Source organism: Pseudophryne corroboree, chromosome 1 (assembly GCF_028390025.1).
Source record: "Pseudophryne corroboree isolate aPseCor3 chromosome 1, aPseCor3.hap2, whole genome shotgun sequence".
Taxonomy (NCBI): Eukaryota; Metazoa; Chordata; class Amphibia; order Anura; family Myobatrachidae; genus Pseudophryne; species Pseudophryne corroboree.
The window spans coordinates 110,139,598-110,155,774 of record NC_086444.1 but is presented as its reverse complement, the minus strand read 5'-3'; the positions used below and the strand labels follow the sequence as shown (position 1 = coordinate 110,155,774).

The 16,177-nt window shown below is 44.2% G+C and overlaps 1 protein-coding gene across 1 annotated transcript in view; it reads right to left on the bottom strand.

Annotated features, from left to right (window-relative positions):
- ITGA2 (integrin subunit alpha 2) overlaps positions 1-16,177 on the bottom strand; it is a 280,739-nt gene that overhangs the window by 36,392 nt on the left and 228,170 nt on the right. The window contains exons 24-26 of the mRNA XM_063961900.1: positions 5,803-5,905; positions 3,714-3,824; positions 1,972-2,067 (exon numbers count right to left, since the gene is read on the bottom strand). Of these exons, the coding sequence (XP_063817970.1) occupies positions 1,972-2,067; positions 3,714-3,824; positions 5,803-5,905 (310 nt within the window). The remainder of the gene's footprint in view (positions 1-1,971; positions 2,068-3,713; positions 3,825-5,802; positions 5,906-16,177) is intronic.

Below are 16,177 nucleotides of genomic sequence, written 5' to 3'. Positions count from 1 at the left end.
TGAATCAGGCCCTTAGTTGGCAAGCGCTGGGAGCTGACTTGCCCTGCGGCTCTCGGTAACAAGGGGTTCTAGATTAATTCTGCATGGTGGACTCGTGTTTTTTATGCAGCATTCATCCAAATGTGGCATCAGGGTTTTGAGGAATTTATTACAAAGTGCTTGTTCTCTTGCTGCAAAAGTCTAAATGAATTATTTCCTATCTGATTACTAGATCTGTTAAAGGTATTTAACTTTTAAACAATCCCTTCTCCAAAATTTGCTCGTATGAAGATCTGAGGATTCCATGGCAAATGCACAAAAACTACAGTAATGCCCCGTGTTCTGCACACTAATATACACTATGGGGCTCATTCTAAACCAGACGCATGGCCAATGTTGAATGCAGTTGAGCGCTTTCTTTTACTGCGCATGGGGCTAAGTTGTACTGCGCTGTGTCCAGAGACGCACGGTCCCAGAAATGTCAAGAAACTGTTTGGGCCATTCCTGGGTAGTGACTATTCAGATGTGCGGAGATGGTCCGTCACATGGGTGTGGTATCGGAATGCTATGGGCATGTCACAGAAGCGCTTGCAAGCTCAGGTGCATAATCACTCCATACTCTGATGGAGAAACTGCACTTAGCATGGGTCTGGTACAAGTTTCCATGGTGCGGCCGTTGGCTGCATCTAGAGAAGCACCAATCGGAGTTTGAGCATCTACAGACGCTGAAAGTGGGCATCTTAGTCTTTGCACATGCAGACACACGGCTGTGCACTAGGGCATTGCATGCAACAGTATAAAGTTGGAGACAAACCAGCGGCAAAAGACGCACATACAGAAGCTGCTGCTTGCAACTAAGAGTCAAAAGCTGAGTATTCGGTGCAATTTTAATGAAAGGAAATGGTATCACTTCCATTGCTGTTGTAATATTAGGCTTATGGAGCGTCTCTATCTTACAGCACTTTGTTGTGGAAGAATGAACAATGCATAACGCCTCCATGCCCAATGCATGACTGACAATACAGTATAAAGTATTGTGTTTAGTTTCTTTTGATATGACTTTCACAAATGTTTTCAGTATGGTTCTCCAATCAGGAAAGGGCTAGCAGCAGAGAGACAAATGATGCCATAGGAAAGAAGTCTAATTAATGAGACACTGGGCCTAACTCAGACCTGATCGTTAGCAAGAGATTTTTGCACTGCTGCGATCAGATAGTCGCCGCCTACAGGGGAGTGTATTTTAGCAGTGCAAATGTGCGATCGCATGTGTAGCAGAGCTGTACAAACAGATTTTGTGCAGTCTCTCTGCAGCCCAGGACTTACTCAACCGCTGCGATCACTTCAGCCTGTCCGGGACCGGAACTGACTTCAAGAACCCTCCCTGCAAACGCTTGATCACGCCTGCGTTTTTCCAAACACTCCCAGAAAACGGTCAGTTGCCACCCACAATCGCCTTCTTCCCGTCAATTTCCTTGCGATCGGCTGTGCGAATAGATTATTCGCACAAACCCATCGCTGAGCGGTGATCCGCTTTGTACCCGTGCGACGCGCCTGTGCATTGCGGTGCATACGCATGCGCAGTTTAGACGTGATCGCCCACTGTACGAAAACGCAGCCTAGCGATCAGGTCTGAATTACCCCCGCTAACATAAAATACCAGTCAACTACAGGGACATCTAGGTATGTCACCTCTGTCAATTACATTTTAATTACCATTGACAATTTCTATCATTATTTCACATTTCCTGCAATGTTTCCTGCTCATTTCATGCATTTAATATCCCATTTTGTTGTTAAACATATACAGGTTTAGTAAATAATGTTATTGTGATGTGAGAAAAGAAATATTCTTTATAATGCACATTTACCTTTGTGTTTCCTGGGTCTATGCAGAGGTCATTCTAGGTTCTCCTGACCTTATGACAGCCCATAACCAAGCTCCGTACAGATGCTTATTATAACACTGATAATTAACAAAAAGCAGATACTTACTAATTCTTGAATGTTTCTAAGGTTCTCTTCCTTAAATGAGGTCACATATTCTTTTTTTCCTATCTGGAGAGGGTTTACACTAGCAGTGCAAGTAGCCTAGAATAGCAATGGAAAAAACAAAGCACTTTTATAATTGTTAGCCGACCCTTCCAATAACAATAGATGTCATTTAGGATTGGTGTTTGTTGCAGAGACTCTAAGCAGCCGCACTGGCCAATTCCAGCGTTTCCTTGACGTGTCTGGTGCTGCAGATGGCTTTCCCAGCACAGAGTGTGAGCGCAACAACAAAGTGTGCCCAAAATATTTGCAGGAGAAGGTCATAGGAAAGAAATCTTTCAGAGCAAGTGGCGCATTCGGCTTTACGTCTGAAATGTTACTGATTCTGCCTGTTCCAGTCCTCATTCTTCTATCAACATGTTCACGTTGAAGAGCATTTAACGGGATGTAAACAGCATGTCGGCAATGACAGTATCGACAGCCAAAATGTCAACACCATAATGTGGAATGTCATAATGTTTAATGTGGAATGTCATAATGTTGACCTGGTTAAACACCCAACATGTCGACACCAGCAAAATGTCAGCACAGTTAAAATGTTGCACACATGAAACAGTTAAAATGCCGACATACTGCGAGAAATGTCGACAGTCACAATGGAAGGGAATATGGATTGTAAGCTCCACTGGACTGATGCAAGTGACTAGGTATTCTCTGGCAAGCGCTGAATAATATATATGTGTGCTCTATATAAATATTAATAAATAAATGCCTTTAAATATAGGGATCAGCTCCCTGCTGTCCAATCTGTGGCAGACGCAGACATGCCCCCGAAATATTACAACTGCTTTTCCCAAGCCCCCGCTACCTACCACAAACACTCACTACCTGTCACTCACTTTGCAAGTAAACACTCACTGCAACCACTAACCAATGGTTGTGTGCGTGCAGTGCGACTGGGCTGCATGCACAGTACAAAACAAAGCGTAACTGCGCAAACGCCTGCTTAGCGTCCACCTCTGATACAGACCCAATGTCATGCTCTCCCAGCCCCGGTTATCTAGCACTGTGGCTGGCTGAGGATTTGGGGAGGAGTGTACTACTTGTTTTACTACACGTGCCAGTTTTGTGTTTAAAGTGTATTGGTGTGCACCTGGAAATGTGTTTCTCCACCGTACAGGAGGAGACCCAGGGCCTGATTCAGCGCCATATGCAATGCCACAATATATACACATACTGTAGTTCAGCGATTATTGGCAAGCTTCAGAAATGCCCGTACAATGCATGCTTTACACAGCAAAAGTGCTGTTGTGATAAATTCAGACAGTACAAGAAAGGTGGCGAAAAAGTGATGGGCGTTCTTGGCCAGTGACTGGTCGGCAGCTACTGGGGCATGCAAAAATGGAACGCTCAGTGGGCGTGTTGTGGGCGTGTCAATGAAAGCAACTGGGTTCACAGACGCACAGCCACAAGCACAGGAGGCTGCGGTCAGACATATGTCACTTAGCGCAGTTATATGGGGTGGGGTGATACATCTTACCCATTGTCACCCTGTTACGTTGTCTATTTGTGTATAAGACTCCTTGTATAATCAGAAGCCTATAAATATACACAAAGGTGCTAACTTTCCTATTACACCAATACAGTGATAATGAATCATCCCCGTTGTTTGCACATTTGGGACAACAACATTAGTCTGGAAGATTGATAAAAACATTTATTCCCAAACCCCAGATTATTGTTACCTGGTCTGTTTGGATTGCTGTGATGTACAGTAATGGGTTGTCTGCTTTCGTGAACTCTGGAACATTTACTGTTACAAAAGCTGCTGTCACTGGACTGGTCCCGGTACTGATCTAGAATTACAGTTAATATAAATCAGAATCTGATAGCATACAGCATGTAATGTCATAAAGAAAACTCTCAAATAGAAGTTTCTACAAATATAGGAACTATAATAGGATTCATATATTATTCACATTGATTAATATGGTGCTAGCATATATCATTGCCCTTTACAAATGGGAACACGTTAATACAATGACATGGCGGGGGAAGGGGGGGAGAGGGTAAATTTACTAAAGGTCGGTTTTAGTTATTTGGGTTGTTTTACTATCGGTTTTGCAGATCAACTATTTACTAAAGTCGAAACCAACAGCGAAACAGCCAAAAATCCGACTTTAGAACATTCGACCAACAATCGATGTTTTAGCATAGACAACAATAGAATCCATAGATATACTAAAGGTCGATGTCAGATTTCAATTGAAGTTGATACCAGACAGGTAGTAAATATTTCTATTTTTTTTTAGACAGTCCGTCGCTTACTGTCAGGTATGGTTGAGAACCGGTTAGTAAATTTAGGCCAGGGTGTTCACAGATGAAGAGGTAGCCTGAGGCACAGATAAGTGTGCAAAAAAACCTCCTGTACCTACAGTAACCATTCAGATGTGAACTGTTCTACTAAAGTTTCTAAAATTAGAATAAATGACTGTGGCTTAGGTCCTAAATCTAAAAGAAACTCAGACTATAGTTTGGCACATCGGGGAACATGAGGTTACATCATACTTGCCTACCTGACCCTCTCCATGAGGGAGAAAATGCTCTGTTCCTGGACTTTCCTGGTAATGTATGATTGCCATCACCTGTGGTGAGCTAGTTAATTGATAAGAAAGGTGTTTCACCACAGGTGATGGCAATCATACATTACTAGGAAAGTCCAGGAACAGAGCATTTTCTCCCTCATGGAGAGGGTCAGGTAGGTAAGTATGGGTTACATGGATGATGGACAGAAATAGCTGGATTCTAATAGTGGTGTTTTACTGCACAGGTTCTCAAACTCGGTCCTCAGGACCCCACACAGTGCATGTTTTGTAGGTCTCCCCACAGAATCACAAGTGAAATAATTAGCTCCACCTGTGGACCTTTTAAAATGTGTCAGTGAGTAATTAATACACCTGTGCACCTGCTGGGTTACCTGCAAAACATGCACTGTGTGGGGTCCTGAGGACCAAGTTTGAGAACCTATGTTTTACTGAAACAGATTATTTTACCCACAGGCATATTGAGACCTGGTGGGAGGGGGTGATGACGCGTGCAGCGAGGCCCTCCATCTTTTGGAAGACGTCTCATACGCTGGAGGCATCCTTATGAATATATAACATGAACAATGAGGGGTTGCCAATGGCAGCAAGAGGTAGGGATACCGTTCTGGGACCAGGGTGTGTTGTGCAGGCCCCCTATTACCAGGGGCCTAAGTGCACCACACACTCTGCACCCAAATTCACCAGTGATTCTATTTTCACCAAATGACTGTATGGCCAGGATGTAGTGAAGTCCGGTTTTGGCTGCCGTGTGGGTTGCTGACCGAACTCTGAGTTTTTTTTAAAGGGGCATTCATTTAGAAGCATGGCTTAGCATTCTAAATGATTTCCCCTTTAAAAAAAAAAAAGTCGGAGTTCGGCTGGCATCCCACACAGCAGCCAATTCCGGACTTCATTACATCCTGACCCATAAATCTATTAAGTATAATAAGTGACAATACAACTGCATACATTAATGTATAACAAATAGGACATACTCCTCTGTTCCTCGCAGTAATAGAAGTGCTAAGAGACACTATGGAGGTGGGGGCACGAAGTCCAACTACAGCTGCCAGGAGTTAGCTCTAAGCTAGACGGGTTTTTTAGTTTACGTAATGTTAGTAATTTGGACATTCTATTAGTTGTGTGTGAATTCCAGGGAAAGTAATGTGCAACAATACAAATGAATAGTTTAAACATAACATACTGTGCAGAAGAAACCCAGGCAAATCATTAAACACATTTTACTCACCTTTATGGAGAAGTTAAACTCTGGACCAATTTCATGTAAATTATTCACCACTGATGGAACGCTGGCACCAGAGAAAACCTCATAGAAATTAATGTTGGAAGATCTAGTAATAAAACAATGAACAACAAAGTTTTCACACAATTATATATTTTCCTATAGTTTGAAGTGACAGATACTGTAAAATATTACTTATTTGCCTGCGGTTGAATTACTTGAAAAGATTCTAAGATAACATAAATAATAAAAGTTGAAGTGTGGCAGCCCTAAAGGGACCCATACACTAGTACGATAATGCCCGATTTCATCCAATTTCAGGCATTCGGGCCGATATATCGGGTGAAATCGGATATTTTGGAGGTGTATCCGATCCGATGCGCGTTCCCGTGAGCAGAGGCGGACTGGCCATAGGGCTCACAGGGAAGATCCCCGGTGGGCCGACGCACCAGTGGGGCCTGTTTTGTTTGAGGACATGTGGTCCTATTTATAGACATAATGAATAAGATGCAAAATAATTTGCATATATGAAAATGACTTTGCCACTTAGCCTGTGATTGCAGATGATCTAGTGCAGTGGTTCTCAAACTCGGTCCTCAGGACCCCACACAGTGCATGTTTTGAAGGTAACCCAGCAAGTGCACAGGTGTATTAATTACTCACTGACACATTTTAAAAGGTCCACAGGTGGAGCTAATTACTTTACTTGCGATTCTGTGAGGAGACCTGCAAAACATGCATTGTGTGGGGTCCTGAGGACCGAGTTTGAGAACCTGTGATCTAGTACAGTGGTTCTCAAACTCAGTCCTCAGGACCCCACACAGTGCATGTTTTGCAGGTAACTCAGCAGGTGCACAGGTGTATTAATTACTCACTGACACATTTTAAAAGGTCCACAGGTGGAGCTAATTATTTCACTTGTAATTCCGTGAGGAGACCTGCAAAACATGCACTGTGTGAGGGAGGACCGAGTTTGAGAACCTGTGATCTAGTGTATGCTCTGTGTGCCTGCTTGGTTGAATAGTGATTGGGATACGCGGTTGGTGTAATAAGCAAGAAAATATATCTTTCTAAAGAATTATATAGTTTCCTAAATTATAAAGGTGTATCATAATATTATAATATTTAATTTTATTTCCTTTTAACTTCCCCATTGGTGCTGGACATGCCCACTATCTGGAAAGTCTTGGGGGGAGGGTGCTGCTGCCATGGCCCATGGCTAGACCTTACACCTCTGGTGCTGCCCATGTCGGGCCACTAGTACAAATTTTTCCAGGGCCGCTTTTTGTTCCCAATCCGCCCCTGCACGTGAGGGTCAGATCGGCTCCCCTAGATCGTTAGTGCTGCACTCGTGATATGTCGATTCCTGCAGGTGTGGCTGGGATCGCATTTGATATATCGCATGCAAAATGTACCAAATCGTATAGAATTGTATGGAACCACTCCCGGGAAGCTCCCGGGAGAGTTCAAGGAAAATCGCCTCCGACTTCAGCCTCAGACATATGGTTGTAGTGTATGGGGCCCTTTACACACAATTCAGCTGCACCTATAGCTCCACTATACGCAGTGCTTATCTACAGTATGTGGAAGCTGATTGGACAGAAGATGCACTAAACTCAATCAGCTAATGTACACAAACCACAACCTAATCCAAAGTCAACAGCTATTACGAAACACCAGAAAACTGTCCTCTTGCTGTAGCCAGACAATGCACACATCCTTAGGCACAGGGAGGAAGAGAAGGCTAACTAGGGCGTGATTCTGAGCCGCGGCAACACCAGAAAGCACTGTCCTCTCATTGTAGCCAGACACTGCACAGATCCTGAGGCACAGGAAGGAAGAGAAGGCTAACTAGGGCCTGGTTCTGAGCCAGGGCAACATCAGAAAGCACTATCCTCTAGCTGTAGCCAGACACTGCACACATCCTGAGTATGGTATGCCGGCGGTCGGGCTCCTGGCGACCAGCATACCGGCGGCGGTAGCCTGACCGCTGGCTTACCAACAGTGTGGCGAGCGCAAATGAGCCCCTTGCAGGCTCGCTGCGCTTGCCATGCTACGGGCACGGTGGCGCGCTATGCGCGCCACGCTATTTTATTCTCCCTCCAGGGGGTCGTGGACCCCCACGAGGGAGAATAAGTGTCGGTATGCCGGCTGTCGGGATTCCGGCGCCAGTATACTGTGCACCGGGATCCCGTCAGTCGGCATACTGAAGACCACCCATCCTGAGGAACAAGGGAGTAACAGAAGGCGAACTAGGGCCTGATTCTGAGCCAGAAGCAACACCAGAAAGCACTGTCCTCTCGTTGTAACCAAACGCTACAAACATCCTGAGGCACAGGGAGGAAGAGAAGGCTAACTAGGGCCTGGTTCTGAGTCGGAGGCATAGTGTCGGCAGCAGTCAGATTATTACATTATGCTAATGCAAGTATCCACCCGTCTTCATGCGTATGGTGCACCACTCACTGCTTTTCTCGTCGCAGTTATCATAATTAGTTTGGCCACTTACACCCACGCCATGCTGAAAAAGATGTCCCATCTCCGTCCTCACCCCTCATCCAAACATGGAATTTGGGCTACAGGTCCACCACAATCCCATGAGACAGATGTGTAACCACCCACCCATTTCACAGACGGAGAGAAGCAGCCACACACACAGCAAACCATCCGGTCTCATATCCCCAGGCCAAGTTGTGTACGCCTGGTGCTGATAATCACCGGATGCGACTGGATCTGGCCTATAATCACAATGTGCAAAAGTCAACAAGCAACGCGGCTGTCCAAATGTAGGCATTCCCTTCAGTAGCCTACTCTGGGGTTATAGCTACACAAGCAACAGATGAATCCTGGAGAACTCACATACATTTACAGCATAGGTCTGCAAACTCGGTCCTCAGGACCCCACACACTGCATGTTTTGCAGGTAACCCAGCAGGTGCACAGGTGTATTAATTACTCACAGACACATTTTAAAAGGTCCGCAGGTGGAGTTAATTCACTTGTGATTCTGTGAGGAGATCGGGAAAACATGCACTGTGTGGGGTAATGAGGACCGAGTTTGCAGACCTATGATTTACAGTGTGCACCAGTTTACATCTCCCCGTTCCAGGTGCAGCAGGTTCCATTAGGGACCATTAGTCACACATCATGCTGCCTCTCTGATGGATTCTGTCACATTAGTAAATCTGCTCATGTTGCTCAGGCACTACAAATGTGCATCTAATTTAATGTGCATTTTAAGACTGAAATATGTTCATTTTACTGTGCATGTGCGGGAGTAATGCGCGTGTCTGAGGAGACAGAACTGGGAGGAGGGGGGCCAAGTACAGTACAGACGTTTCCATGCACCTGCTGTATGCTTAGTGTCAGATACAGCCGCAGATATACTCCTGTACAGAGGTGTATCTGTTGTGGGTGAGGTACTCCAGGAAGGGTTCCAGGCACTGGATAGACAGTCAATAAGTCGACCCCATATTGCCGACATGCAACAGGTTGTCATGGTCAAGCGGTCAACATGGGCAAAAGGTCGACTGTGTCGAAGGTCAACAGGGTCAAAAGGTCGACACACAAATGGTTGACACAAGTTTTTATTTTATTATATTTTTTTTCAACTCTTGCTTCATTTACCATCCACATGGACTACAGCTGAAAATAGTACATGAAGAGTGTGAGTGAAGCAAGCCTCACAAGGGTATACGGTACACAAGTTGGGGTCCCATATGATGAAACATACAAAATGACACCCCCCAAAAAAATGTGTGTCAATATTTTTTTGTGTTGACCATTTGCATGTCGACATTTGGTACCTGTTGACCTTAGACACAGTCTGCATTTTTACTGTAGACCTTTTGACCCCACTGAGCTTTCACATGTCGACCATATGGGGTCGACCAATTGACTGTCTGTAGCGCCATTGAACCACACCCCTCCGGGAGCAGTGTGCAGGCTGATAATGCAGATCATTAATGCACTTTGGATGTGTTCACTTGTACAAGGAAATCCATACAGTTATCAGCATGTCACACATTATCATCATTCAGCATTTATAATATGGAAACAATAGTACAATACAACAACTGTTATACAAACACATCACAAGCAGTAACCACACAAATGGGAGACACTAGATCAGCTGTACAAAGCTGTATACACACGCTGCACTGGAAGTAGCGGAGATACATGTGCTATGTATTTTCTTTAGGGTAAATCACCAATTCCAAATGTCTGGCCACACCTGCCATAGGGGAATCGGGCCAGCCAAAAATATGTGGGCCCGCCTAGAAGAAAACAACCCTATGCTGGAGGCACTAGAACCCTTCTCACACCCCGGGGACAATGGGTGTGGTTAATAAAGTTTAATTAGTCAAATCATTATTATTATTTTTTCTTCAGCGTTACAGGTTCCATCATGCCCTGGCATGCCTAAAATGCTTCAGTATGCAGGTGCTTGTAGAACTACAAGTGCAATCAGATTCATTGGAGTCAGCACATGCCCTAGCATCCAGGGCTCGCTGAGATATGTAGTTCATCTTTTAAAAAAATACAGTTAAATATGAACACTAGAAATGTAAAAATAATAAAAATAATAATACAAAACACCCTCACTCGCCACTTTATTGTTCACAGAAATCCTGTGGAAATCCCCTTCTTTCTCCCTACTTGTAATTTATATGTGAGTGCAGGGTGTGTGGAGCCGGGCCCTTCTTGACCAAAAGGCCCATGTTCACCGCACCCTGGGCCTAATTAAGGTGCAGTCGCACAGTGGCTATTTTATGGACATTGGTCGATGTCTGCTTACTGCGCATGTGTTTGAGCCACAGTGCGCACGTGAATTGCAATGGCGGTCGCACCAAGGAATTAGTAGCAAAGTGAGTGACAGGAAGCGCCACACATGGAGCACACATTAGAACAACACAGGGTAAACACAACATCACATTACAGTAACCAAAGCTAAAACAGAGCACAAAAGATAATCAGCACCATAAATCACAAATACACAATACAGCTGGAATGTAAGGTAAGTGAAGGAGTAATCGGTGTGCTACTAGGGGAACGCAGCCATTGGGAGAGAGGTACGGCTGAGAGGGAGAGGAGATGCGGGTTAGATGGCCACTGGGTAGGGGAAGGCTGGTACCAGTGTACAGCAATTATACACCGCCTGATGGAAGTGATGCCACAGCAGTGGGTGTCCCTATGCTCAGGTTAGCATATAATCGCAATTGCGTACGGCAAACGATAGCAAAAGCAGCAGCAAGAACAGCCGTCCGCACCTCAATGAGGCCCACTTTGAACCAGTTATAGACACGATACTGCGTCTGACATATGTATGCCACATTTGCTAATTGTTCTCCACCAACAGAATCTTGGATTGTGCTCCCCTGAAAATACACATTTAAATACCCCTTTTTACGCCTGTGCTAAGTCTAAATGAGACCCACAATCTCTAGCCTACATTCTACAGATGAAAAGCTTTTCTTTACTTCATTGTGTCTGGACTGTATTATGGTGGTCATTCCGAGTTGTTCGCTCGGTAATTTTCTTTGCATCGCAGCGATTTTCCGCTATTTGCGCATGCGCAATATTCGCACTGCGACTGCGCCAAGTAAATTTGCTATGAAGATTGGTATTTTACACACGGCATTACGAGGTTTTTTCTTCGTTCTGGAGATCGGAGTGTGATTGACAGGAAGTGGGTGTTTCTGGGCGGAAACTGGCCGTTTTATGGGAGTGTTTGAAAAAACGCTACCGTTTCTGGGAAAAACGCGGGAGTGGCTGGAGAAACGGAGGAGTGTCTGGGCGAACGCTGGGTATGTTTGTGACGTCAAACCAGGAACGACAAGCACTGAACTGATCGCACTGGAAGAGTAAGTCTCGAGCTACTCAGAAACTGCACAGAGAAGTCTTTTCGCAATATTGCAAATCTTTCATTCGCAATTTTGATAAGCTAAGATTCACTCCCAGTAGGCGGCGGCTTAGTGTGTGCAAAGCTGCTAAAAGCAGCTTGCGAGCGAACAACTCGGAATGAGGGCCTATGGGCCTAATTCAGACCTGTTCGCTCAATAGGTTTTTTTTGCAGTCCTGCGTTCGCGTAGCCTGTCCGGGACCGCAATTGACGTCAGGAACCCTCCCTGCATATGCATGGACACGCCTGCATTTTTCCAAACACTCCCAGAAAACAGTCAGTTGCCACCCACAAACACCTTCTCCCTGTCAATCTCCTTGTGAGCGCCCGTGCGAATGGATCCTTCGCACAAACCCATCGCTGAGCGGCGATCTGCTTTTTACCCATGCAACGTCCTGTGCATTGCGGTGCATATGCATGTGCAGTTTAGACCTGATCGCCCGCTGTACGTAAAAAGCAGCCTAGTGATCAGGTCTGAATTAGGCCCTATGTCCATTCTCTTAAGCGCCTTGAGTCTTGCTGGGGAAATAGCGCTATATAAATAAAATTGTTACAGGTTGAGTATCCCATATCCGGAATGCTCGGGACCAAGAGCATTCCGGATATGGGATTTTTCCAGACAACAGATTACTTGTTATCTGGATATGTTCCGGGGGTGCAGCGAGTCGGCAGGGGGGACCGCTGTGGGTCCAGCGCGTCGGTGTGGGGTCCCGGGGGTCCGGGCAGGTCCAGCGCGTCAGTGGGGGTAGTCCAAGGGGTCAGCGGCGGGTACTGGGAGTAAGTGTCGGTGAGGGAATGGCTGCAAAGCCACTCCCCCACCTGTCTGTGATTGGCCGCAGACTCCAGTGATGTCATGATGCCGGCCGCGTCATGACGTCACTACAGGACTGAAATATTCCGGATTTCAGAAATATTTCGGTTAACGGGTATCCAGATACCGGATACCCGACCTGTAATATATCATTATTATTATTACTTGTTTCGCATACTGTAGCATACACTCTAGGTCTACCACAGCGCTACACCAAGTCAGGCTAATAAAAGCAAATATTAATTGGCTGAAACTAGATATTGCCCCGTTCTGAAACTGGTGAATTACAGCAGTTTGTGAATCATCTACATATGCACAAAGCAGGGAGAATATTTTATGACCCCGGGAGAATCAGGCTGATCCCAGAGTTTGGAATGTAAAGGAGCCAGTTAGCAAGGATCAATAAATGCCTTGGATTGTTCTAGGGGAAAATGTCTGTGAAAGGCATTATTTGTAATTGTGTCTTGGCCTGGCCACTGACTGTTGTAATCTCTGTCTTCATTCTTGGACCATAGAAGTGTTACCTGATTTCCCTATTTTTTTTTATTTTACATCCAACTTAGCCCTATAAGCTCAAAAGCGATCCTGGTGCACAAATACTCAGGGGAAAAAATTACATTTCTAGTGGTGAGTTTGTTAAGTGCCTTGAGTCCTTTGGAGAAAGAGCGCTACATAAATAAAAATTATTATTATTATTATTATTATTATTATTATTAATAATAATAATAATAATTATTATTATAATAATAGTTTTGGAACTGAAACAAAACTGTACAAGCTTTGTAAACAGTGAATGGCAAACTGAAAGCATGAACTGTAGCGAACAGAATTTCCAGACCCTTGTACAACCCTGGCAGGGGCAAATGCAGGATTTCTGGAGGGGGGTTTCCAAATGCAATCCACAATCTCACACTTTGCGGAACACTGGAGCAACTGCGGGAGTCTGGGGAAGTGGTTGACAAACCTAGTACCGAACTTGGATATATATGTACACATCGGTCTTTTTATATACTACTGTATAAGCTGTATGAAACATATTTAATATAAATAACATAAGTGGTCAGGAAAAGGTTAAACATCCCATAATATATAAATACACATAAATAGAATCTGTAGGAGAACTGCACATTATAAACACACATTCTCCCCCTTCATGGTAAGGTTCCTGTCTCTTCTTCCTGGCAGCTACTCTCTGGTCCAGTGGGTGATTGTGGCCTCAGATCCACACACACAGCAAACTTGGTAGAAGAAGCTGCTACCAATGGGCATGTGCAGCAGCTCCACTCTGTCCTTTAAAATGCATGTTGTGGTGGCAGCTCAAGTAATCGTATTATATACGGTTTCTATTGTTGTCATAATTTGAGCTACTCACCAAGAGGAGGGGGGTTTCCTGGCAACTGTAAACCCCTCCTGCGTTTGCCTATGCCTGGTCACAACTGGGTGACGCACACAACATTTGTACTAATTGTACTTTGGTCTTTCATTTGCACATTGCTCTTACAGCCTTCATTATGTTGTCCACACAACTAATCATCTCTGATTTTCAATGAATGACAATTTTACCTTGAAAGCAACAACTAAATGTGATGTGTAAGGGAATGGTACATGTTAAACAGCATTTCTCCCTAAGGACTGAATTTCCAGGATTGCAGTCACTATTACTGTATATATGTGAACTCATTTGTTAATGTTGAGGTTTTTCACCAGTTTGGTTTTCTTTTCTCCTCTTAAAGCTATTATCATGTTTTAATGCTGTCAATTATATACTATTTAGCAATCTTTTAGGGGCGAGACCATAAATTACTGCGCATTTCTGAAGGTCGTTTAACCATAACAGGGATGTTGTTGATTTATCGGCATGAACTAATAGTATGACGTTACTTACATCATTGGATGTAATTTCTGGTAAGTCCTATGTTATGTATATGAATGTGAGTCATCGTGCTGCTAAAATAATATTAATCAGTTCTGCAAGAATTTGTCACATAAGTAACAGAAACCTAAAGTATAGGGGTTAGTCTGCATGGGATGAATGCCTATCTGTCATCCTGACACTTCTCGCAGTGTGATGATAATAATACCTGTACTTTGTTAGGAATTTCTCACAGTTACCTATTGGAAACACCTGGGCTGCATTAATCCCTTATTCAAATATTGGGCGGTATCCTATTAGCAGCGGTACTTTATCACTGCTAATAGGATCACCGTGGGGCTATCCTATTAGCTGCAATGTAGGCATCCTTATCCCCCCATGCCGGCACTTATCAGCACTTATCCAATTAGAGGTGATCAAAACGACCTCTAATAGGATACGGCAATAATGACCATCGGACGAAGCGGCACTGGGGCTAATAAGATACCGCCCAAAATCTGTAAAAAAAGGTAGCATGTATGGTTTTCCTAAAAAATATACCTGCAATATTGATTAAATATTGTTACTCATGGAAATACCTTTTGTAGACACTTTTGTGAATCCCAGTTGCAGTTTTCAGGTTGTGTATATTTTGAAAACGTTTATTTATTTAATAATAAACTCTAAAATAAACTTTTACTAAAGAAGCTCTGTAGAGCTCCCCTAGCTGTGACCGGCTCCTCCGGGCACATTTTCTAAACTGAGTCTGGTAGGAGGGGCATAGAGGGAGGAGCCAGCCCACACTATTAAACTCTTAAAGTGCCAATGGCTCCTGGTGGACCCGTCTATACCCATGGTACTAATGTGGACCCCAGCATCCTCTAGGATGTAAGAGAAATGCAGATACTGTAGGAAAGCAGGAGATATTTGCGATATCTCCTGCGTTATTTCTTAATACATATCAGCGATACTAAAATATTGTGAAAACACATGGAAAGTGCAGATTCCACTTGTTTATCATTAAGAAATGTTTTATATATATATGAAGACAAGTCAATTTTGCAGATGCGTCTTGTGTGATTTTGCATAGGGCTTACTCCATAAATGAGCAGCTTACGCAACTCAGTGGCACCCCTACATGTAGCTGACGGGTATAATGCGGTGGTTATGGGGAGTTTGCATGTAAGCATAGTTTTAGCAAAGATGTGTCAAGAGCGCTGCAGACTCAGAGGTGGAAGCAGAAGCCTCTATTGGTGGTCGCTCATCTGCGACTTTATGCAAATGTCACTTACAAAGTTCTTCTATTGTTGACATCCTTGCGGCTGAATAAGCAAGGACTGAGACACCCACTTTCAACAACAACATCTGTGGACCCTAAATACCGATTGGTGCGTCCTTATATTCCACCATCGGTCTCACCATCGATACTTGCCCTATGGCAGTTGCAGTTTCTCCATCCTCCTATGGCCTCATGTGCAGCCACTTTCACTGACACACCCGCTGACATGCCCAGAATACTACTATCCACCTCCCAATCACCCCCCAGGTACGCCCATCACTTTTCTACAACATCTTTGAGACCATGCGCCTTGATCCCAACATCTCCTTTGTACTTACGCTCTGTGTAACGCATGCACTGTACAAGTTTTTAGGTATCTGAGTGTATGCGCAGTAATAATAACAACTCTTTAACTTATAGTATGAATAGGGGCGGTGTGGCTGCAGAGACTGTACAATGCAATGTGAAAGACTGTTTTAATTACGGACGATGGGTGCCCTCCTCCAATATAATTAAGCTAATACCTGCAGAGAAGATAAC